This window comes from Accipiter gentilis, chromosome 30 (assembly GCF_929443795.1).
Source record: "Accipiter gentilis chromosome 30, bAccGen1.1, whole genome shotgun sequence".
Lineage (NCBI taxonomy): Eukaryota > Metazoa > Chordata > Aves > Accipitriformes > Accipitridae > Astur > Astur gentilis.
The window spans coordinates 20,649,517-20,674,748 of record NC_064909.1 but is presented as its reverse complement, the minus strand read 5'-3'; the positions used below and the strand labels follow the sequence as shown (position 1 = coordinate 20,674,748).

At 46.1% G+C, this 25,232-nt stretch overlaps 1 protein-coding gene across 6 annotated transcripts in view; it reads left to right on the top strand.

Moving 5' to 3' along the window:
* The window catches only part of ACSS1 (acyl-CoA synthetase short chain family member 1), a 38,211-nt gene that overhangs the window by 8,102 nt on the left and 4,877 nt on the right, over positions 1-25,232 (top strand). For 2 of the 6 annotated variants that reach the window (XM_049834025.1, XM_049834027.1), the window contains exons 3-13: positions 6,298-6,515; positions 8,025-8,200; positions 10,934-11,086; positions 12,821-12,968; positions 13,267-13,404; positions 13,982-14,074; positions 18,600-18,712; positions 19,630-19,756; positions 21,437-21,564; positions 23,048-23,111; positions 23,681-23,799. In XM_049834025.1, the coding sequence (XP_049689982.1) occupies positions 6,298-6,515; positions 8,025-8,200; positions 10,934-11,086; positions 12,821-12,968; positions 13,267-13,404; positions 13,982-14,074; positions 18,600-18,712; positions 19,630-19,756; positions 21,437-21,564; positions 23,048-23,111; positions 23,681-23,799 (1,477 nt within the window). Of the gene's footprint in view, positions 1-2,036; positions 2,214-3,527; positions 3,836-6,297; positions 6,516-8,024; positions 8,201-10,933; positions 11,087-12,820; positions 12,969-13,266; positions 13,405-13,981; positions 14,075-18,599; positions 18,713-19,629; positions 19,757-21,436; positions 21,565-23,047; positions 23,112-23,680; positions 23,800-25,232 lie in introns of those variants that run through there. The other 4 variants (XM_049834029.1, XM_049834030.1, XM_049834028.1 and 1 more) reach the window with 4 other exon arrangements.

Here is a 25,232-nt window from a genome sequence, read left to right as displayed (position 1 = left end):
ACTCTTTTCCTTCTTTCCAGCGTTGGCTTCCTAAGTTGAAGTTGCAAGTAATCTTGCCCAGGCTTTCGGCTTTCCCCATGCAAGGCAGCTCAGGGACCTTTCATTTTCTCAGCTGAAAGAGGTCACAAGGGGTTTTCCTTGCCTTGGGTTCAGGATATCTGCAGGAAGGCTGGACAATTGTCCTTGGCTTAGCAATTGAACCTACAGCCAAAAAGCCTCACATTGAGCTTTATATTTTTCAGCTATTCTCACTAAAATGGAAAAAAAGTTGAATTTTCCTTTTGGTGGAAAAAAGGAAACACATGTTTTCCCTATTTAGCAAAATGTTAGGGAAATGAAAGGTTAAACTAGGGCACTGTCACAGAAACTGCAGTGAAGGGTGAATAGGTTTGTGCATTATCCTTGTGGCCAGAATGTCGACCCAGGCAGAAAGGATGGGTGTGAAGATCTGCTGTGTCCCAGGGGACTTGAAACCACATCTCAAACGATAGTGTCCATGGTGCTGTGATCGCAAGGTATAGAGGCAGGCTTTGAACTCCGCTGTTCCACAGTATTTCATGTAGAGCAACAGCTAGGAGGTGAGATATAAGGGTGCTGGGCTGAGAGATGCCCAGATCTGGGGTTTTCAGTTTTTTGTGGTTTTTTTTTGTTGTTTTTTTTTTTTTTTCTTTTCTTTTTTCTTTTTTTTTCTTTTTACGCTAACTTGTTTGGGGCATTTGACCTGAATTTTCAAATAGTTTCAGCCTGATCCAAACTGTGGTTCCAGGAAGTAAACTGTTTGCTGCAAGAGGTACTCAACCCAGCTGTAACGCTGAGACAGCAGAGAACATGGCTTGTGCGGAGCCTCCTAAACAGGCACTGTCAAAGCCCATATACGGCATTGAATAGATTAGGAAAATGTCTAGAAATGCTTTGCAAAAGGCTGCTTCCCAAAGAAGGTCTTGATGCAATTTTTTTGGATGTAAAAAGAACTGGCTTCCTTTGTTTAGAAAGCTGCAGGCTGTCTTGCTGTGGCAAAAGATAGCATCAGACTTCTTGGAAAAATGTTTCTGCCAGGCATCCCTAAAATGCGTCAGAGAAATGCCATGTGTTGGTGGTGGATTTTATAGGAGTCGTTGTTCCAGACACTGAGTGATGGGCTTTGGAAACAGAGGCACCACTGTATCTGGGGAGGGATCTGGGAAAAATATGGTCTGGTAGTTTCTGAACAGAGATGTTGTAAAGATAGGGAGAGAAATGCTGCGTCTGTTAGATTAAACAGAAGTACTGCCCTGAACAGTGATCTGCTCGCTTTGCTGGAGGGCCAGCCTTGCAGGTCTTGTGCTTAGAAGTGATGCTGTGATAGCTGAGGAGATGCCTGCATAAAGGGTGATGATTCTCTAGAAGAGAACAGTGTTAACGCTCAAAGTCTTGTTTACGGGCAAAAAGGCAGCACACCTTATATGGAGAAAACCAAGAGTTTATTCTTAGTATAATTGAACGCCTAACATTCTAATCTTATTCGTCAAGATCTAATTATTACAGAAGAAGAAAGAAAGAGGTCCTGTTGGTTACCACTGACACACTTTTGTCCAGTGTCAGGTACACATTTTGTTTTACAAGTCATTTGCAGCACGGGGCCACCAGTGCCAGCCTGTGCTCCATCACTTGTCCCACATCTGTTCTCCTTTATGCCACGTCCTGTGCCTCTATTTCTAAAGGCTTCCTATCATACCAGGCCTGTATTTGTTTACACTACCTCATTATGTTAGGGTTGTAAACCCATGACGGTAGCTTAAAAAAAATAAAGAAGCATAAAAAAATTTAGCCATGGTTACCTGCTCAGTTAGAAGAATCACTGTTACAGCTAAACCAGGCGAAACAGGCTGCAGGTAGTTCAAGAAGAGCTCAGACAGAGTGATCATCACAAGCTGAGACCTTGCAAACTCTGTACAAAATGTGTGGCATGTTGCTTGCCACGGCAGTGCCATGTTACAGGGCTGTAGGGAAATGACAGGAGCAGACTGCTTTGTCTCTGAAAGGAGATGGTTTTCCAGCAGGTTGTGACATGACACAGCTATGCAAAGGGCTTGCTCCGAAGCTGACGGAAATCAGTGGGCTGCTCAGATTTCCTGCTGGCACAACGGGAGAACTGGCTCTCCCCAGAGCTCTGGTGCATGGTGTTTGAAGCCTGCCAGTGTGTCAACTGCGCCATGAGCAGGCATGTCACTGGGGTAAGATGGTGCTTCCCTCTGGTTTTGGAGGTGCATGGTTGGGATGGGTAAATTTGTGTACCCTCACACCTGCAGTACAATGAACGGGTTGGACTTGTCCGCATTTTCAGTTGGAAGGTAACATTTTCCAAAAGCAAGTCCTTCCCTGCCTATGTTCATTAATGCACCTACCATCTCCCTGGCTTGCTTTGTTTTAAAAGCACGTAGTATATATACTGTTCCTTGTTCTGTGCAGACGGCCTCGCCTCCTGGGTCCAACTGGCTGCTGCTTCCCTGTTTCTCAGCTCCACCCTGATACTTTACCCACTGGTGTTCTGCTGCCCACTTTGCTCTTTTATTTGCTCTCAGCTCTTACAATCTGGTTTTGCAGAGGATCTGCAGACTGTTGTGCCATGAACTGACTTTGCAGTTTCTCGGCTGTCTCTGTGCAGAGGGGGCCGGGCGCTTCCTTTCGTTGCGGCACGTTTCCTTCTCCTGCTGTGGCTCTGCTGAGATCCTCCTGTTGTCTGCCTGGCTTGCGTGCAGGGAGCTGGGCACCCTGGGACCCTCCGTGTGCCCCACAGCTTTGTCTGTCTCCAGTGGTTATCCTGCTTGTCTCTGCTTGGCATAGTTCCCTGCTCTGCACCGCCTACTTGGGCGGCTGCACGGAAATCCTTTGGCGTGCGGGCAGGTGGCAACACTACAAGCATCGCTGGGGATTTTGCCTTTCTCCCTCTTCTTGTGGTTTTCAGAAGCAGTGCACATCTGCTCCGAGCCTCTGGCCACCCTCTGTCCTTCACTGGCAACAGCTGAGCCCTTTCAGGGTAGACGTTTTCACTCTAAGCCTCTGCTTCCTCTACCCTTTTTCCAAACCCCATGTGACAGTGCGGGCAGAAGCTAAGTGAAGATGCCTTCTTTTGCACTCTCACCGCCTCCAGGGTGACCGCATCTAGCTCTGTTCAGCATCTGATGTATATTTTCAGTAGATATGCCTTGCTACCAACACACCTCATGGGTGTGGATGGGAGGCAGGTCCTTCCCTGTGCACGGCCCGCCAGCATTCGGTGACATTGCCTCTGTGCCAAGGGTGGGGCATTGCTGGGCTTGAGGCCAGAATTGCTCTTGGCTCTTTTAACCTTGTGTGCTGGAGGGACTGCAACACCAAGCTTGGCAGCAGTACCAGGGAGAGGGTAACAGCCATGGTTTCCTTCTGCTCAGTCCATTTAGGTTTGTCCCACTCAGTTCTGTGGGCCAGTGACCTTGCAGGGTGCTTGTTCCACCCTGAGGATGTGTTTAATTAAGTACTGGAAATGTGTAACCTGCTGGCATGCTAATCGCCATGCCTGTTAGATAGCAAAGTGTGTGAAGTAGTGAGGGAGTCAAGGGAAGGATTCCTGACACACCATTTCTGCTAACTCCCTTTCTTGACCTGGAGGGGAAGCCTGAGTTGCTGCTACAGGGGCCAGAAGACACACCTGATGCTCAGGGATTTGTGGATTTCTTTGTTGGAGTTCTTGGCTTCACCTTCTTTTTGCCTTTGTGCCCGTTCCCCCATGTGCTGCATCACTAAGGGACTGCTGAGACCTTCCTATCTCAGCCTTTCAGAGCATGAAGAAGAGAAGGCAAAGCAAATGGATCTGGGGGTAAAGACTTGGTCCTTATTGTCTATCGGCTTGCTCACACACTCTCATTAAGCAAATGTTAAATTGGGGTTAATCATCAAAAAACAATGAGAGCTTCTGCCATCACGGTCACCGAGTCCTGAGTAAGCAAGTGAACCATGGAGCTGCTCAGAAAGGATCCCCTAGCCAGAGCTCTTCTGGCATTTCTGTTCAGGAGAAAGAGGCTGCAGCTCTGAAAGCACTTGGGTATTTTCCATCACAGATAAGCGGTTTTTATTTTGCTTTCTCACAAGTGGCTGTCTGGGGCTTGTTTCACTTCCTGTGCTCTGCTGTTGAGCAGCTTAGTTTTGTTTTGGCTCTTTACTACTTATCCACATAGGAGATTTTTCTCTAATGCAGCAACAGATGAAATCTGGACCTGAGAATGTGACCTTTTAGGACAAGGCACAAAACCAAGCATTGGGTGGGAATTTGTTATTGCACGGAGTTGCTCAGTTCATGAACTTACTAAAAGTAAGCAAGATAATACATCTAACAGACTGTGCACTTATGTAGATAGCAGGAACGTGCATGGTCATGAATCGCTTGGGAAGAAGTACTGAATGTTGTGCTTTAGTGTTTACGCTGATCTCTAGCTGTAAGAGATTAGGAGGAAATTTGGGGTGGGGTAAAGCCATTCCATATCTGCTTTCTGCAGTGTTGCCACCTCTCTGTGGTGGTAGTTGTTGCCAGCTACTGCCAGAGAGCAGGCACTGAGCATGTCTGGCCACCTCTCTTCAGTTTCTGTGCTTGAGGAGTGGTCTGTTTACTTCATGCTACAGGAATAGTCTTAAGAGAAATAACACAAAGTGCTGTGGCTGGGATTTGAGGCTAATTTTCCTTCTCCTCCAAAAGATTGCAGGGAAGTGGTATCCCTCCAGCCATCACTGTATCTGTCTTCATACTTCCTCTATGGCTGTGTTGCTTCATGCCCTCACAGTGCAGATGGAGTTCTATCCTAAAGAAGTAAGATGCCAAGTTATTCTCAGCCCATGGTTTTGTTACAACATTTCCAAAGTGGAACACTTGGGCTTTGCCTATTTCCAACTTGCATTGATTTAAAAAAAGAAAACAATTTTTGATGGACCAGAAACAACATTTCATTTTATTTGCAGCTTAGCCACCTGCTGAAAACTGGCTTTGTTAATTTGTTTGTTTTTTCACAGCTATGGCCAGTTCTGGGAGATAAGGATACATTGGTAGATTCATGCTTTACAGCTTATTGTGGAATGCAGACTCCCAAAATTCATTTGTTTATTAACAGTTTTTTGGAGTCCCTGGTGGCATAGCTTACAGACCCCTAAGGGTTCAGAGGTGACAGGTTGAAGATGAGTGTGCTAGCAAGTAGAAGATATCTTGCTCCTCTGGGCCTCAATACTCAGCGAGTTCCTGAACCCAGAGGACAATTTTCATTCCTGGCAGACTCTGCAAGTCTTCTCCTCTGAGCTGATGATTGGCACCGGTAAGCGGTACTCTGCAGCCCCTCATGAGGGTCACCTCCTTCCTTGGTGTGAGACCAATCCTCACCTGGTGCAGTTATCTGTCTTCTCAAAGCCCTTCCACTGCAGGCACACAGCTGTTCAGTTCATGACAGCGTCTTGGTCCCAGGCATGCCTGCAATCGTGTTATCCCCCATGTAGGCATGAGAATAAGTGTAGGTGCAAGTCTTTGCCCACAAACTGCTTTTTCAATCCTTAGAAGAATGTTTCTGCTATTAAGTCAGCACGTCGCAGCGGCAAGCCCTGAGAAAAGAGCCTTTGTTCCTGTTGTCGGTGTTCCTGAGTTTCTCTATGCAAGAGTGGCTGTGGTTTTACTCGGAGTAGTATCTCTGTTATGCAAGGCTGTTGTGGTCTGCAGCACTGCAGGGTGAAGTGACAATAGAGGAATTAGGGCTGTGGGTGATCAGGCTTTGATGAGAGTCTCGGGACTTCTCCTTTTCTTCCTTATGCATGCAAATGCATTTTTTACCCTTGCAATTTAAAGAGAAAGTACTAGTTGTGAAACACTTCCAGTAGTTCACCAACATAAACAGTGCTGGGGGTCTTGGGACAACATGTTATCCCACATGTGTTCTCAGTAGCTTCTGACCGAGCCTCGTAGGTAAAAAAGGCATCAAGGATTGCTAAAACGGACACCGACTTCTGGAGGCCGCAGGACAGCCACTGGCTTGCTGGCTGCTCTACCCATGCCAGAGTCCGGCAGCTCTGGGCAGTGCCTGTGGCTCTTGCTCGCTTGTCCTTCTGCAGCAAGCATGGCTCTCTGCCCCCCTTTTATTTTCTCCCCAATGGCAGGAGCAGTCTGGCTCTCACCGCACCCCAGGCCACCGTTCTTTAAGATGCAAAAGCTGGTGTGCCCTATACTGCTGAAATGACAAGGTCCTGAGGCGATTGCGATGCCTTGCTCAGTTCAAGTTCATCCTCTTTTTGCTCCCCCACGTAAACCAGGTTGCTTCTGTGCCGCAGGGAACTTCTGGATCTGACTTGCCGTCTTGCCAACACCCTGAAGAAATATGGGATACAGAAAGGGGACAAGGTGGCCATCTATATGTCCGTGTCTCCCTTGTCTGTGGCAGCCATGCTGGCTTGCGCCAGGATTGGTGCTGTTCACACTGTGGTCTTCGCTGGATTCAGCGCGGAGTCCTTAGCTGGGAGGATCATAGACTGTAAGTAGATGCAGACCGGGGAACAAAACTCTCTGGACAGTGCTCCAAGACATATCCCAATGCTGTGTTTTCTTGGCAGAAAGAGAAAAGGTTCATTCTCAGCTGGTGGGACAGTTCACTCTCCTTTGCAAAGTACTGTGAAGAGCCTTTTCCTTAGCAGCAGATGCAGAATCCTCTGGCCTTAAAATACTTTATAAATCGCTTAACATTCAGTCTGCACTGGGTTACTGGCAGACAGCAGTGAAGTTGGAGGGAAAACCAGAGCTTAGGAATGGGGCCTGATTTGTTCTTTTGCAGTGTTATTGCAGTGTTTCTTTGATACTCCTGCACAGTGCTAATTCTGCAGTCTTGATTGTGATACTGTGATTTATGTATAGCACTGGAAGTGTTGGCAGCCTGCCCCCGCTCTGTTAGCCGTTGTACCAACAAACAGAACTGTTCTTAGCCCAGAGCGCTTGTAGTGTGATTAGGTAAAAAGTAATGCTAAAAATACCAGCAGAAGAACAAAATAGCAAGTGAAGTGGCTCATGTCCTAGCAGTCACATCAGTTTCTTTATGGCTAGTGTGAGGGAATAAGTCTTACAGCAATTTTCATGCTTTTTTTTTCTGCTTTATTAGTGTTAATCTATAGAGAACAAGTACACATTTTAGTTATCCTTCGCTTTTAGCCACTTGTGTGGAGGTGTGGAGGTGATGGGCTAAAGAACCTTTTCTCCGCAGCCACAGCTCTGTAATAACGTAGTGTGGTACAATTTGAAGTGCTCTGCCAGAGTGGTGCTGTGTGCTGTGGCTTCCAGGAGGTTTCCCCTCAAGGTACAGGTGAGTTTCAGAAGGCTGCAGGTGTCTCAGAGCAGGGTAACGCCTCTGAGTTGAGGTGCTGAGTTTGGTGCTGTTTGCTTCAGTTTGCAACGGACACTTATATGCAGCCCCAGAGATAGGATAAGAGAGGGGCAAAGGTGCTTGTTCACTAAGGTCGTAGGAAGTCTTGCACTGGTTTCGGTGTGTGAGCTGTTAGACTAAAGCAGCAGTATTCACTGTAACACAGGTAACTGGGAAGAAACTGTTCTGCATGTTCGTTTTGCTAGGCAGGAATGGAGGCACTTAAATTGCAGTGAGTGATACTTAGGCTAGACATTGGGAGAGACTTTCTCATGTTCCTGATGGGCATTGGAGTGGACTGGTGGGGAGAGGGTGGAAGAGCTACCATTGGAGTGTTTCAGGAAGATTGAACTGGCAGCTGTCAGAAATGGTTTAGCTGGAGTGAACCCTGCCTTGGGGTGGGGATGATGGACTAGATAACCTATGGAGGTTCCAGCTACCCCTAATCTCTGTGAGTCTCGGGTTTTAATGTGTTTTCGTCAGCAGCACTGATGGTTTTTGATTGATAGAAGTTCTGAGTATTTGTCACACATGTTGTCCTATACATCATCCCCAGAAGTAATGAAAGCAGGGTGCGCATACTAGCCTTGAAGACAGGCTGGTATGTCTGCTAATTCTTTCTCTTTTTAGCTGGATGCAAAGCAATTATCACCTACAACCAGGGAGTCAGGGGAGGCCGAATCGTACAGCTGAAGACGACTGTGGATGAAGCTGTGAAGAACTGTCCAAGTGTCAAACATGTCTTTGTTGCTCAGAGGACAGATAACAAAGTCCAGATGGGTGACCATGATATTCCCCTTGAGGAGGTATGTTGGTGTTGGTAAACCTTGCCTGTTTCCCCTGACGTTTCTTGAAGTATGTGATGTTTACTGTGCTGGGGGAGAGAAATATGGTGCACTAATAAATGTAGGGACCAGCTAACACAGATATCTCTGAGAGACCCAATGCAGGGCTGTTCAGAACATGTGCCTGAGAGTCTTGCTGAATGTGTAGATCACGCACACTCTGGTATTTGGCTTTGGTCTTTGATCTGCTGTAGGCTACACTAGGAATCGGCAGCCAAGGAAAATCAGGCAGCCTCCATACTTCCCTTGCGTATGTGTGCTGGGCTAAAAGCCTATGAAGCAGCCACTGCACTGCAGCTTGGGACTCTAATGTAGCTGCACCAGACCTGCCATCAATGACTAGCCTTTACGCTGCCTCTGGAACAGGTTTTCAGTGTATGCTGCTCTTCCCGTGCTGCCACAGAATGCCAGTGGGCTAGTGGATACAGCTGTGTTGCAGTGACAGCATCTGTATGTCCCTGCAGTCACGTAGCTCTGCAGACACCCATTGGCACTCTGGATAACTCCTTTGAGGCCTGAGTGTTGGCTAGACCATCTTTCTCCCCATCTCTGCCTTTTGGACTTGAGTTCTGCAGATGAAGAGGAGCCCCTTATGGCATCTGGATCTTCATCCTCAAATGGATTGCCTGTATTTACAGTCTGCTAGGATTGTGAATTGAAGCAGCTCAATCTGCGTCTGACTCATCTCAGCATGGGCAGGGGGTATGCTGCTCCATTTTAGTAGTCTTGCAAACAGTGCTGACATTTAAGGAATGAGTGTTTCCTGAGACCTAGAGTGCACTGATAACCATTGGTGGTGGTGGTATATACTGTGTTCAGACACTCCATTGTGGTTTGTCATATGCACTCTCAGACTGGACACTGTTGAAAGGCAGGGCAGAAATAATCAAGTTCCTGGAGAAGCTTAATATAGCCTCTGGGCAGTGTCGTGGTTACCACATGATGGGAGGACAGTGATGGCTTGGGAATATTTAGAACTTGTGCTTCCTGGGGAAGAAAACAACAGTTGTTCTAATTTGTTTGGCTGGTACACATGGGACTGCAGCCTAACGCAGAAGTAGTTTTATCAGTTTGCCGGCAGCAGTAAACAGAAACTACTCATTGTAATAATGCCTGGAAATCACCCATGTGCAGCCAAGATAATTACTCAGGAGTCCCTGTGCTGGTCACATGAGATAGGAGCAACTACTAGGGTAAGTTAAACAGACAAGGCAGGTTTTATTCGGAAATTGTTTTACTCCTTCTTACTCCACAAAGCACATTCTGATGATGTTCCTTAGACTGTAAACAGCCTGAGGTGCTTTGGTGATCCAGGAGCTGAGCTCAGCCTGTTGTCAGTTGTAGGGTGTGAAACGTAACAAGAATTAAACCATTAATGCTGTGAACTCTGACATTACTGATCTTTACAGCAGTTGTGCTTTCCAGATCTTGTGCAGTGGCTTACGGCAAAATTTAAGTTCATGTTGTAATGGAGAGTATGAGAACTCCATCTTAGTTTCAAAAACTGGCAAGGCAGTCTCAATTAGCAGTGTTGAAATGTCACAGTAAATACCTGAGATGAGCAGGAGTGCTGTAACTCAGAGGCTAAGAATTACATCTGACCCTATCAGCTCTTCATATTTTGTTAAGCTTTGTTTGTCAGACACTTTTAAACAACTGGACCTGCCATTGGTGGTGTTCACTTGTAAATACAGCGTGTTTACAGTGTGTACTTGTAAAAAGGCAGTACCTAGACATGCCTTCAAAGAGCCACCTAATAACGCTTGCAGGAATCACTATTCATGTAGGACAGTACAGAGCTTGAGAGAACCAAGCCAGCTGTGCTTTTTTTACAGCCATATGTTGAGCACCTGGAACACACAATGATTATTCCAAGTTTGTACATGCATAAGAAAAATGTTCAACCTCGTTCTGAAAAATCTACGGTCTGGGCAGACAAGCCCTCTGCTGCTACAAGGTTTAGTGACCACAAGCATCTCTTTCAGACCACATTATTTTGCCTTCCTCTGCTGGACTGGGCACACAAGCTGGACCAAAAGTTTGCTGTGGCTTAGTAGGACATTGCATCTTTCTCTCCCATGGTTCTGACTGCAGGGATGAGGACAGGATCTCGCCCACCTGGCCAAATGGAGTATGAGGAGAGTGACAGAGGCAGGAGAGTAAAGCACTCTCCTTCTCACGGGCAGGAGCAATTAGAATTTGAGGATCAAATGGACAGGATGGTCATCCACTGCTGGGGCCAGGGAAGGGAGAAGAACGCACAGTTTAACTGTAGCACTGCAGTTGTAAAAGCAAAAGGAGGGTCCTAAACAGTATCCAGTCAGCCTTGCTGCTGCTGTCAAGTGTGGTTCATGTTTGCAGTTGCACTTTGGTTTTCTACCAGCAGCTTGCAAAGGCTTGAAATGTAAGCTATGACCTACCATTTTTTTCTTGAAATGTTACTTTATCTGGCCAATTCCCCTTGACTTCTGCACCTAGGAGAGGTATTGGTGGAAAGGCTAGGTGCTACGCGTCCGCAGGAACCTTTACACAAGGTGAGCGCATATAACCTATGATAGATCCATGGATGTTTGTGAGGGGGCAGCAGCAACAGTGGCTCTTGTCTCTGGACACTGCTGACATACTTGGAGATGGAGTGTTGGTTGGCTCCATATAGCCAAAGTCTTTTTGTCATTACCACCTCTTTTTCCTTAGGAGATGGCCAAGGCAGCTTCTGTATGCACTCCAGAGAGTATGGACAGTGAAGACATGCTTTTCATGCTGTATACCTCGGGCAGCACTGGGAAACCTAAAGGAATTGTTCATACCCAGGCTGGATACCTGCTGTATGCTGCTCTCACGCACAAGGTAACTCAGCTGCATCCTCTGGAAGAGGTTCACTTACCTTCCGACAGTAGTAATGAGAAGGGCTTGGACTGGTGAGGTGTGCTGTATTCTGTGTTTGCTGTCCAATTTGGGTGTAAACAAACTGACAAATGTCTGAGAATGTGTAATTAATCTTCAGGATTTATTCCTGGGGAATATAATACTATGCAAACCGGAGCCTGGAGTTACGAAGGGAGGGAAACTGCAGTGCTGCTACTTTTGCATTTAAAACATGCTAGTGTTGCAGGCCAGAATGTGTGGACATTAAAGTTATGCAGCTGAGGAGGTTCTGGTAAGTATCTCACTGGCATTGGTAATGTGGATATTACTGTAGTATTTTGCAGTGGCATGCTGGCCTTTTTTATTTCAGAGAGGATCTGGACTCTTAAAACAACCTCTTTGCATAGCATTTGTTGTCTGAAGATTGAAAATTACATTCATGCTCTGTGGTTGCACCTTTGCGCTGCTTTTCTATGTGGTCTAGTCTAAATATTTTAACCTTCTTTCTCATGAAAAAAGAAAAAAAGTCAAGGCACTGCTTCTTGAAGCTTTTGGTCTGAGCTCTGCATATGAAAAGGTAACAGTGAAACGTGGAGAGGACTGCAGTGAAAGATCTCCATCCAGCTTTAGGGGTATCACCCTGTTTGTAATCACACACAATTCAGGCAGAGGCTTTCTTTCTTTAGGTTGGCACAATTGAATTTGTAGAAGATTTGAATGTGTGAGTGTTGGACTTCTCTGCATGAAGGGTATTTGTTATGTCAGCTTTTCTAAGTGACAGTGTAATCTCCAAGGCATCTCTTTCTTAGTCCAGAAGGTAGGTCCTGCACCCTGGTGCAGACATGCAGGGAGACACCGTATGCAGCTGTGGTCCCTTTAGAGGTACTTCAGAGCCTGAGAGGGAAAGGCACTTGCAAAAGTAAGGTGAGAATTGGCTCTCCTAGGTAGAGGGATCAGCTGACCTGTGTGGCCTCTGTGGTCTTTGCACACTCATGTGTGGCACTCGCCACACACTCATGGGGTTTTCTTTTAGTTCCGATCCACTTTCTTTCATTTAAAACATAAAGCTGACTCTGCCTTATGAGTCAGGACCTCTTCACCATATGGTAGAGGAGTTAGATTTACAGTGGGAAGCATTTTCCATAACCAAGACAAGACAATGAGTTCTCCAAGATCTTTATCTTCAATTTGATGAGCAGGGAGAGTGTAGCACCTGGCAAGCGATATACACTGGTAGAGAAGCTGAGCAGCTAAGAACATTTCTCAGAAAATGTTTCATGGACACCTCTCAGTTTCTCCAGCTTTCTCATGTAAACCTGTTGATATTGGTGAAGGGTCTGAGCCTCCAAGGCCTGCAGTTTCCTGGCAGTTCAGGGTCAGCTGTCCCACGTGAACTGCCTGGAGTAGGCAACCTTAGGTATCCAGGGCTCTGGGCTTTGGTTGTAGCTTTGTTGCTCCAATCTGAGCAGCTGCTCGTACAGTCATGCTCCCTGTATGTTTGCAGAAACAGTCAGGAGCCTGGGAGCTCTGGTACTAGTCCCTCTGACTTGCTTCCTCACCTTGGGCTGGCCTTTGTGCTGCTCCGTCCTACATGCCTGGCTCCATTTGCCCTGTGCACTCTCCTGCTCCTACTTGGATGTCCAGTCCAGCACCTTACCTTTAAGCTCTGTGCACCTGCCAACAGAAAGTCAGCTGGCCTTACATTTATCTTTGCAGTATGTATTTGACTACCAGCAAGGCGATGTTTTTGGCTGTGTGGCTGACATTGGCTGGATCACGGGACATAGCTATGTTGTGTATGGACCACTCTGCAATGGAGCCACCTCTGTCCTGTTTGAAAGCACTCCAGTGTACCCTGACCCAGGTGAGGAAGTGGTGGGCAAAGGTTTGGCTAGACATGGCAGTGTGGCAAAGGAGATTTAGAAACCTGTCCAGTGTGACCTGCCTGCTCATGGGAGGTAAGCTCCATTTCTTTGGAACTTGTGTCTATGACATTCAGGAACATCTGTGCATCCAGGGTGAAAAATAAAAAAAGTTGCCATTGGTTTTGCTCTGTACTCACAGTAGTCATGGCTTTAGCTTTGGCCGTTAACCTTCCTGCTGAGTGTTTGCAGTGGTACATCAGTACTAGACAGATAAAAAGCCTGTTTGTGATTTTGCAGGTCGTTACTGGGAAGTGGTACAAAGGTTGAAAATTAATCAGTTTTATGGAGCACCTACGGCTATACGCTTGCTGCTGAATTATGGAGAAGAGTGGGTGAAGAAATATGACAGATCGTCCTTGAGGACCTTGGGATCGGGTAAGGAGTGTGAAATCGTCATGTGAAAAAGACAAGGGGTTCTAGCTGGTGAAATGAAGGTACCAGAGGAGCTCAGCTGACCAGATGGGATGTGGTTAAAAACAGATGCTAAAGCAGGCTCCCTGTCTGCTGAAATATTTTCTCAGCAGAAGGAGAAATAAACTGAAGTTGGGGCCATTGAACCGTAGTGTGATTGCCTGTTTCCTAGCTTATTTTGCAGGATCACATTCTTTGCTCAAAATATTTATCCAATGGTAAATGACATCACTTTGAATTTTACTGGCGTAGGTGACCCAAGCAGCATTTTCCTGCACTATTTAGGATTCTAGAGGTTCTTATATATGACCTGCATTGATTAGTTATTTTCAGTGATATTTATTGCTTGCCTTTTTATCTTTCTGGAAAAAGACAGTGCTCGGTTACATGAATGCGTTGCAGTCCTTTGCACGTCCCAGCAAAAATGCTGTAAGCCTTCTGCTTAAAGATCACGCATTCAGGGTGTTGTGCACCAAAAGGGAGAATGAACTGCCTGCAACCCCCTGAGTCTCAGGCTGCTTCCTTTCTTATTTTGGTCTAGTGGGAGAGCCCATCAACAACGAAGCTTGGCAGTGGTTCTACCATGTGGTGGGAGAAGGGCGCTGCACCCTCGTGGACACGTGGTGGCAGACAGGTAAAAGGCATCCTTGGGGAGTGTGGAGGGCCCTGACCATTGACAGGTCGTGGGTAGGGAAGGATTAATTCATTTCAATTCAACCCAACAAGTCTGTCAAAAAAACCCTCCTGGCACTTTGATCAGCTTTTGAAAGTCACTGGGGAGTTCAGCACATAATAGTAATTTAACAGCATAAAAAAGCAATAGCAATGTTGTTTTTTTTTCTTTTCCCCTCTAAATGTTCTTTGGTATTTTGAATGCTGGAAAATCTTAATTGGTTCTAGAAGCAGGAGGCAGAGATTGAATTTCTGGGCAAAGCTGGGAGTAGGCAGCTTGAATCGGAAACCTCATTTTCAATTATTTATCCAACTGTACTGACCTTGACACGCTCTTAACATGAAAAGGCATTTATAGCACCATGTAGCCATAATCTGTACAAAGGTGTGCTTTCCCTTCCTGGGAATGGTCAGAGGAGGATGGAAAACTAGGCTGTGTAGTCAAAGGGACCTTAGTGCAGCTGCTCTGGCAGATTGGAAGGGCGCGAGTGGAGGGTTGCTGGCCGTGCATCAGGTGGGTAGGGGACAGTGGCTGTCACCCAGCAGGGCTGCCTGGAAGCAGCTTCTCCCAGGAGTGAAGTAGTATGCTGTAGCTGCTTTGGCCCTGGACCTTTGATGCCTCAAAAAGTAGTGCGCTTCTGTTTTGGCAACATTCTTGGCCCCGCTGTGTGCACCAGTTAAGGCTTGTTTTCCATTTACGACCTGCTGGACAGCGTGACTGGCTCTCATAGATCCCTGGAGCTGGTCCCTGCCTCCTGCCCTCCCCAGCCAGCAGTGGAGAGAGGCCACAGCACTGCACTTCAGCTGGGGCTGTGCTGCCTGGTGGAGCCCCACGCTTGAAGAAGTCCTACAGGTCCTTCCCAGCTCCTTCCTCGGCACCTGGTCTTCTCTTCTGGGCACCAACGTTCAAGAGTTGCTAAAGGTGTCTTGCAATACATCCTTCTCAAGTCATGAACCACAGTTTGCCACGGAGCCATGGACTTAAAGGATGCAGCACAGCTGCTGGCATTCTGCCTCTGCTGAAAAAAAAGCCATCCCTGCTCTTAAATTTCTAGCTGCTGTTGGGCAGAATATTCATTCCCTTTCCAGTCAAGCTGCTCCTGATTTCCTTCTTATTTCTGCTAGCAGGCTTTCTCTTCAGGATCTCTGTGGCCCATCTCAATGTGATGAATTAGCTTCTGGCACACAACCAAGTTCCATTTAATCCAGACCAGACTTGCAGACTCTTTTTATTTTCAGATTTGAAATAAAACAACCTCAGAATTCAGAGCAGCAATGTTAAGTACTATCTACTTCAACTACTGGTCTCTTAAACCATCTGGGTTCTCACATGCTGAGCAGAAGGAAAGCTGACTGGCTAGGTGCTGTGTGCTTTCCTCCTCACTGCTCTGAAATAAAACACCATGGAGAAGCAATTGATGACTGTACAGTGACGGTGTTGAGAAGAATCTTTTTTTGCCTTAACGTTTTTTTTGTTTGTCTGTCTTCAGTTAACTGGTGCGTGCAGTGTGCATGCAGTGTCTTCTATTTCATCTTAAGTACAGGGTTAGATCTTATATTAAACTGAATTTCTCCTGGGTTTTTGGAGCAACAACTGTCAGGTGAGAGGTTAAAGAACATTTTCTGGACAGTCTGTAAGTGCAGAGTGCTTGATTTTACCTTGATCCAGGCATAGTTTTGCAGGTAAACAGTTACCAGCTCCTGGAAGCTTAATATAATGATAAATATTCATGAAATTGATTTTGTTAGAAAGTAGAATCAGTCTTTCTCCACAGTTGATGCTTCCAATGAAGGGGAAGCCAAATTAATCTTGGAAACATTATATACACCGTTTGAATATAAAGGGAGCGTGGAAGGAGATCATAGAAACAGTTTGATGGATGCTGGTTGTGGTCCTGCAGTGTCACCTCTGGTATACAGTTTCAATACAGCTTGTTAGTTGTACTGTTTTATGCAGTGTCCTCTATGGTGTGTTGCTCTCCGAAGCAGCAACATGTTGCCAGCTAATAAAGCCTGGTAGGCGTAAAGATCAGCAAATGGCAATTTAAGAATCCACTTGAAAGTCTTTGGCTGAGCAAATGAGTGAGATAGCAATTATGAGAAGCAATTTAAGTAGTGTGGTATGTGCAGATGAGAGAGATGAAAAATTCCAGTGGCTCTTACTGTTAAAATATTGGGTAGTGCTGTGCTATGATTAACACTAATAGAACCAAAGCTGTGTTTGAGTTTCAGGGGTAGTTCTTTCTTCACAGTGCAGAAGAGACACTAGGTATTTTTACTTTTGTCATTGGTTTTATAAAAAAAGTACAGCTGTTGTATGCAGCTGTGAACAAAAGCTGGTTTTGAAAGACATCTCTGAATAGGTCCCGGAAGCTTTTGTTGTTGGCATCATCTTACAGCAATTTAAACTGGGCTGGTGCTTCTGAGATGGATTCCCCCCAAAGTAGTCAGTCCAATCTATTTGTGATGGTGAAGACAATGATGGCAGAGAGTACATGCTCCAGCCTGCTGCCAGAGGTGATTTACCCACGGCAGAGGGGAGCCTGTTTCGATACATCACCCTCCCTGCTCAGACTCTGCTGTCCTTGGTTAAAATCTGTGTGGATTTGCACTACGGTGACAGCATGGGCACAGGTAATGTGGAAATACAGCTTTTCTTCTGCCAGCTCTGTCTCTAACGAGACAGACTTCATAAGGGCAGGGTAGAGCCTAGAAGTCTTGCTAGCTGTTATGTCAGTGGCTAAAATTGGTACTTTCAAACCAGTTTAAAATAGGTCTTTACCATGCAAATAATTTTTAAAGCATCCTTGCCACCATGCAGCTCTCTCAGGAATATGACTTTACTGCCTTGTGTGCAGGATGTGTAGGATGTGGCAAAACCCATGTAGAAACATAGCTTGGAGTGTTGTATTTAGAATGAGTACTGGCTTAGGAAGAGTAACCATCAGTTTAATCAGGTTCCCTGCTCTGATGCAGATTTTGTCTGTGCAAACAGAGAACAGCAGGTGTCTGGGGTGCTTTTTTCTTTTTCTGATAAAATTCAAGATGACCCTTTCAAAATAAACAGAAACATGTGAAGTAGATGCATGCCCATCAATGAAATGTGAAATAATTTTATGTGTAAGCCACATGTGAAAATTTTCTACAAGTCTGGAGCTTAGGCTTCCTCAAAGAGACCCTTCCTCATAGCTACGTCAGGGCAGCTGGATGCAAAATCAGGGTCAAAATCAGCTTTTTCCAAACCCCGGGTTCAGTTTTCACAACCTCAGCAAAGCTGGTAGAGGAATGCACTCTCCACATGGCAGGACATACCTTTATTTATAGAGCTGTATTTTTAAAAGCCTAATGCTCCTTTCTTTTTGTTTCTCTCTTGCGTTTCTGAATTAGTTTTAGAACAGAAAAGATCTGATTAAGGTTGGAATCTGATTTAGTGTTCATCCCAGCAGGAATGAAAAAGGGTGATTAAAAGGTTCCATTTTGAATAGAAAATAAGCACAAGCTGCCTGTAAGGGGTGGGTTAATCTCATACTTTGTAGTAATAGTAATTCAGACTCCTGAAGTGCTTTTCATGCTAACCTTAGAGAGCTGTAAAAACAGCACTGGAAGATAAATCTCCTAACATGATTATACTTTCCCTGTCAAATCACTTCTGGGGTAGGAAATGGGGCTGGTAAGTACTGTCCCCCGCCACCAGGCAGCCCTGTTAGCGTGAGAAGGACCTGCAAGGGTGTAAGTATGTGTTAGAGCTGCCCACATTCGTTGCTGGTTGGTAGCTGGGGGAATGGGTTTATCTGTGAGCTGACATAGGGCCAGATGTAGGGAACAGAGCGTGTGGGCTGAATCAATGGGGTATTCCCTGTGCCTGATGGATTTGCCACGGATGGGAGTGTGGGAAGGCTGTTGAACGCACACGTCATGGCTGCTGCTGCAGGGTCTGCAGGCTGTCTGGTGCAAAGGCAGCCACTGTAGAACCACGTACTGCTCTCCTCTGAGCCTTTGAAGAGCTAAGCTGGATGTCAGAGATCCTGATGCTCTGGAGCTGCTCTTTCCCTGAGGTGGGTGCTTGGCCACAGTCTGTGGTTTGTCACTGGTGTACACGGGGCAGTGGTTTCTGAAGCCAGCACTGAATGAGGCACCATGCAAATAGGGAGTAGGAGTAGCTCTTGATCTGAGCTCACCAGGGGGGACCTGCCTGCAGCTCTCCGCTGTCTACCTGCTACAATGTCCCCTGTAGACAGAAGGGGCCTTAGTGGTGTCATCCTGGCTTGCCAGACATTTTTCTTGTATTCACAAAGAGCTCTTGGTTTATCAGGTCTGTGCTGCTTTCAGATGGCTGTGCTACTTGGTGTTGCATAATTCCTTCCCAGTGGCTTTTTCTTGCAAGGTGGCTTCGCTATTCTTTTCTTTAACTAAGAAGAGCTGGCATTTGCTTTCATCCAGCATTGGATGGACCCCACATATTTTGTTTTTCGTTATTCTTCTTCCAGAAACTGGTGGCATCTGCATTGCCCCACGGCCTTCAGAGGAGAAAGCTGAGATCGTTCCAGCTATGGCTATGAGACCTTTCTTTGGGATTGTGCCTGTGCTGATGGATGAGAATGTGAGTTGAGGCTGTGCTGGGTGCCCAAAAGAGAAGCTGGTGTGTGTTTCTGCCTTAATCACCTTTCGATGGCAGAGGAACAGGATCCGGAAAGATGCTTGTTCCTCCGTTAAAGTGGTAGAATAGATGAGTAATTTATGTATTGAGTGTATCTCAAATATCCGTACAGATTGCTAGCTAGGCATTGCAAGCTGACTGCAAATCTCTAGAGGAGTGTTTGCATTTTCAGCACCACTTTTATGGTCTTACACTGCTTCTGATTAAGAGCTGCTGCCTCCATTTATGAGAGAAGTCAGAAGTCACACAGCTCCTGGGAACCAGGGAGCTGAACAGTTGGAGCAGCGCATGCAACATCCAGTGACGTGGCAAGACTGGAGCAGCCGACAGGACTGGTGGAGGTTTCCAAGAGAAATGCAAGGCATGAGGCCCTGCAACTGTGTGTGTCTGTGAGAAAACTGGTGCTGGTCTGTGAAGCTGTGCAGAGCGATCCCCATCTGCGCTCCAGTGCTCTGTTAAACAGTAAAGCATGTAATCTCTTCCGAAGAGAGTTTGGTAAGGGAATGTGGCAGTTAACAAAAGAGAAAGTGGAAGGCAGGGGTCCAGGCATTTCCCTGCTAGCCTCATCCCAGGCATCCTCTGGCTGCTTGGCACATCTTTGCTGGCATTGCCTTCCGGAGAATCACAGGACTCACTTTTCTTTTAGTCTTATCTGCTGTGCTGCTGGCCTCAAGGGGTGAGGAAGGCATGATACAGGCAGTGTAAGTAGCCACATGAGTGGATTCATTTTCTTCACCTGTGGCCCTCCACTAGCAGTCTGCAGTGAGCAACAGTGTGACTCTTGCCAAGTCAATGACACAGAAGCCCTTACCATTCCTATTTTGTTCACCTGATTGTCCTTCCTGTGCTTGAACCTGCAGGGAAAGGTTATAGAAGGCAATGATGTGTCTGGTGCGCTCTGCATTGCCCAGCCATGGCCTGGCATGGCAAGAACAATCTATGGAGATCACCAGCGATTTGTTGATGCCTATTTCAAAGCCTACCCAGGTAAGGAAAGTGCCAAGGGAAGGCAGTTTGCACTGCGGTATAAGCACACTGAACATTTTCAGCAGAATTTTGTGATATTTCTGTACCAGCTAGATCTTGGTTGCTTGGGGTTGTGTGTCACATGTTGCAAGCATGCCCTAATGGTCCTAAATAGTGTTGACCTTTCTAGCTGTCAAAAGGGAATGTATTTTTTTAGAAAATTTTAATGCCCAAATTTTATAGTCCAAATATCTTTTCTTTGGGGCCATTTGTGTCTCACTTGGAAATAGGCATATTGGATGGGAAAGTACCTGCTGCGTCACTGAATCTCACCCCTGCTGTCACAGACTGTGTTACATCCTTCCTTCTTAAAACATGGTCAAGTTGTATCTGGCAAGTAATTAGAAGTGGCAGGGAAACATTTTTTGTAGGAGATGGGACAAGACTGCTGTCTTCACTCAGGGGAGCAACTGAAAGGGATTTGAAAGCTACAGAGTAGACAACAATTAGAGAGACAATCCTGCCAATTGTACAAAATGAGTTGGAAAATAAGAATGAGAAACTGGTAGAAGAAATTGAATGACCCCATAGTCCCTTATTACTGACTACATGTTCGCATCTGAAATTTTGTTGATATTTAGTTGATAGTTGTTTAATTGATTTGGAAGGGCAGGAGGCATGACTGGAAGTCCATTAATTGGCCAATAATGGGTCCTGGCAAAAACCACCTTCAGATTCACAGCACAAGCTGCCTGCTGCTGCTTAGAAGTGCCACAATTCAGATGCGGGCATGGCTTTGATGAAGAGCCAACACAATCTGTGTCACCAGATGTGTCCTCAGTGACACTGGAGTTAACTGGAACCACTGTTGGTTTTTTTTCAGTTTCCGTCAAATGTTTTAGACCCTCCAAACACCATGCTTATTGTAGTGGGGAGGGGGTTCAGCTAATCTGATAGCAGTGTTTCTGCGATGCTTATATGCTGGAGAGGGACTGTTATCTGAGATCTGAATATTTGTTAGCCAGGAAGGAAAATGGCTTTTCATCCATACCAGTGTAAGTGATTAAAAAAACTTGGCAGTGTTCCCATGTACAAAATGTAATAGAACCCTTCTTTTTCAGCTGAACAGTTGTAGTTTTCCATGAGTGGTGAGGTGTAGCTAGCAGCAGGCCTGAGTTTGACCAGTAGCCTACAGCATGATGGCAAATGGCATTTGAAATGGTTTTATCTTAGTGCTGTATGCACCAGGCCTGAACCCACAGTTGCTGTGCAGCTGTAGGCCTGTAAAGCCTAGGGAGATCAGAGAGACTCCCTTGGTTTTGGAAATCCAACAAACCATCACTGTGTTGTATTGCTGGACTTGGTTTTACTACAGGGATGTCAGCCACTGGTTACTGCTGATTGCCTGCAGTGATTTTGCCCATCTTGGCAAAGATCTCCGCTCCGCTGTCTTGGTGCTGCTCAGGTGCTTACCAGGAGCCAGCACAGCCCAGGCAGAGCAGACGAAGGTTGGGGATGGCAGAGAGAAGTGGGAAATGGTGTGTGGCAGGTCACGCAGCTGTAAGCTTAGGAATCCCTGTGACCTGTTTGATCCACCCTAAGCTCTTTGCCATCCCTGAGCGTAGTCTGTTCTGCATCAGAGCCCAAAGCAACAGGCTGGCACACTTCCTGCTGCTGACCACCCGCGTGTCTTTGCTGTAGGTTACTACTTCACGGGGGATGGTGCTTACAGGACCAAGAAAGGCTATTATCAGATAACAGGGCGGATGGATGATGTCATTAACATCAGCGGACACAGGCTTGGGACGGCAGAGATAGAAGACGCAATGGTAAGTACCAAGCAGGTGGATGTCCCTTGACAGGGCATATCTGTGGGGCAGGGCGGCCCTTTCAAAGAAGCTTTGTGAATTTAAACAAGCACATGGTCTCTTGCCTTCAAACCCTTGCATACACACAGCTTGATGCACAGCAAATGTGCAAAAGGAAACAGCTCCCTTATTAAGGAGACAAAGAAGAGGAGTCACACTGTGGGCAGTCCATGCAGTTGAACTGTCAGAGCTGTGTTTCCTCTCAGTGACATTGTACTGTTGCAGCTGTAATTTTGGATGCTGGTGCAGTCTCCATAAGGGATTGTCTCTCCTGTTTTTTCCTTCCACTCTGCTACCATCTAACCTCTCCTTCCCAAATCTGTGGTTCTTGCTCATCCGAACTAGCTGAGTATGGGTGAGAATTCAGCAGTGTTAAATATGAAGCAACCTTGATTCATGTCAGCTGCAAAGCTAGCCTGTCATTTTGAGAGAAAATAATATTAGCACAGGGAATTGAAAACAAAAAGTCCTCAGAGCATTTATCTGCAAAGCTTGACCTGAATATTTATTTTATATTATGTGTCTTGCCTGCAAATGGCGCTTAAATGTGACATTTGATAAACCTGAGCTGTTTTTGCATAGCACACAGGATCCTACTTTCTCCTCTGTGAGTAATTTTTTTGTCTGTGTGGGTTTCTGATTGTAGATAGAGGATCCAGTTCCTCTCCTGCTCTATGTATGTGTATGCATGTATATATGCAAATATATTTATATGCTTAGATTGCTCTGTGATGTTTTGTTTCATATTTTAATCTAATTTAAGATAGTGTAATCCAGTCTTTGGTGTGGGATTCAGATCTGCGATTTCTTGCAGTCTGTACACCCAAATTGTCTTCTTACTGCAGAAGAATGTTAAATTAAACTGAAGTGTGACAGAATAAATCATTGTTGTGTAGTATAATAAAAATATGCATTCAGCAAAACAACCCTTCCCCCTTCTGGGAAGATAAAGAAGCCTGATTCTTTCTGCCTTCTGGTGTGCTTTGGGCACTTATAAACACCAGTCAAATGTGGACTGTGATGTTGGCAGCTTCATTTTTGCTCTGCTGGCAACAGTTCTCTGTGTCACAGAGCAATGCAGGACTGGTTTTGCTTTTGATTTGGCCATGGCCAGTCACCACTTGGGACCGTAGCCATGCACACACAAGAGCACAGACAAAGAAAGAGAAAGCAGGTTTCCAGCTGGTGCAAATTCAGCTTGGTGTGCAGTGGGCTTAGTGGTGTATGTAAGAGTACTTATTTGTTTGTTTAAAAGCAGGGCCAATCCAGTGAGTAAATGCTACTCCCAGAGATGTCCAGCTTTCCTGTTGTGCTTTCAGCAGGATCTGCCAAGGGGAGGGTGAGATATGGCAAGGTGTTTTGTTCCTAGAGCAACCGGCGCAAACTCTGCAGGGCTTGAAGCAGTTGTTATGCTCTGTGTATTTTTGTTTCACTTTTTGTGAAGGCTGATCACCCTGAGGTCCCTGAGACAGCTGTGATTGGGTATCCACACAAGATCAAAGGAGAAGGTATGTGAAAAGCAGTGTCCTGACATGACATCTACATACACTTTCCTTAATTTCTAACCTGGGCTGCGTGTCAGGAGGTGCCTAGGTAATGGGAGGGCAGTTATCCATAGGTTGACTGGCATTTCAGCCCTAAGAGGCAAAGGCAGCCATGAAAATAAACTGCATGTTCCTAAGATGGGTGCAGGTGTTACTCCTTAAGCTGTTTTCACACACAGTGTTTCCATTTGTGGTAGAGCTTCCTTTAAAACGATTGTGCTCAGAGATGTCCTTTGAACAGAATGGGAATAGCTGATTTGCATTGGCCAGCTTTTGATCCCAATGACACTTTGGTAATTTATGTTGAGTTGTCATTGTCACTGAGATCAGTCTGGTCCATAGATGCCAAGACAAGGCTGGGCCATCATTTCAGGACTGGAGTCTGACTCCCGTTTGTAAACAGGATTCTTAGCAGTCCCTAGATTGCGCATAGGAATGATTTGAAACCTGCCTTAGCATTTGAATGAGCATCCCTGGTCTTTCTGGCCAGGATCTAATATGAGGTATGTGGCTTCTGCTCATTTGTCTTCCAGGTGCCTTTGCTTTCATAGTGCTAAAGGAGCAGACAGCTCATATAGACCGTGTCAAAGAAGAGCTCAGAACCATAGTGGCTTCCAAGATAGCAAAATACGCTGTGCCTGACCACATTCTGGTAAGTGGGAGACTGTAACTGGTGCCAGGAGCAGGAATGGTCACATTGAGCAAGCCTCACCTTCCTGCCTAGAGTGCTGCTGTTGTCCCTCTCCAGCAGGACAAAGAAGCAGGAAAACAGAATTAGCTGGAGGGATCTCTAGGTAGGGGAGGGCAGGTGCAGTGGTGTGCATGTGCTCCTTCTCCATGCCTGAGGATCAGCAGTGACCCAGAGGGTGGCTGGGATATTACAGCTACTCCAGCCTGCAGAGCAGCTTCTCAGTGGGGCTGTTACAGAGCGTGTTTTAGAGCTACCCTGAGGCTTCTCTATTTGGGCCAAGTGCTGAACAACCCTTTAAATGGGATGCACAGCGTGTTGAGAGCACCATGTTTGGCAAGAGCTCTGGCAGAGGGGAACCCCAGACCTACCCTGTGCCTCAAGATGCACTTGATGTCCCTGTTCACCATGCAACAGCATTACTGCTCCATACAGCTCTTGCCCTCAGCTAACCCCTTGCTGAAGCAATGTAGCACTGCTCTCTGTGGCCTTGTGCAATGGATCAGATAAAACCCCACCAAACCGTAGACAGATGCTACAATCTTCGGTGTCACTGAAAGGCAGACTGACACTTTCCACTGCCCAGGTATTTTGCTTTGGTAATTAGCATCAACCCCAAATCTCAAAGAACTGGCTGTTTCTGTTGAATAACTGACAGCTGTTCAGCCTGAACCTGGAATGCTGATGAACTCCAGGCTTTCTTTCAACTCTCCTCACTTTTCAGCAGCTCCCTTTGTGTGTTTGGGGAGAGTGCACAAAGCTGCCCCTTAGCTGCCCCCCAAGGCTCTCCTGTATCCATTCCACTCTCTGCTTGGAGGCAGTGACCAGACCACTTCTTTGAGGGACTCTGCTTTAGCCACGTGCTTGGAAGGTGGACACCAAGACACGGGTTACAGAATACAACAGGAGCAGGCAAGGGTGGCTCATTCAACTTGGAACAGCCCAGGACATCTTCAGTGGATTGCAGTAGCTTCCAGAACTTGCAGGTTTGCAAGGAAACACCTCTGTTTCCCTGTGTTTGGGGCTAGTCCTGCAGGGAAGTCCAACAACTCCTTCCTTGCATGTTAGTTAATGCTTTGGAGTTTTGTAGCCTGCTGGCCTGATACTGTAGCAAAATGAGACCTGCTATTGTCTGTTCAGTGCCTGAGAACTCAACCAGGCTGAAGTTTACGCTGAAGCTTTTGAATCTGCTGCTAAGTCCTTTGCAGGAAGTGTAGCCAAGACATTTAACATTCTTCTGATTATGAAGGAAGGCGTGTAGGCTGACAGATATAATCAGGCAAAGAGAAACATAAGCAGACAGGTGTTATCCCTTGAGTAGGAGACCCTGTAACTGGTGTGCAGTATTGTGTGCTTTATATTCCTGCCCTGTAAAGGGGAGTATGTCTGTTCTGGTA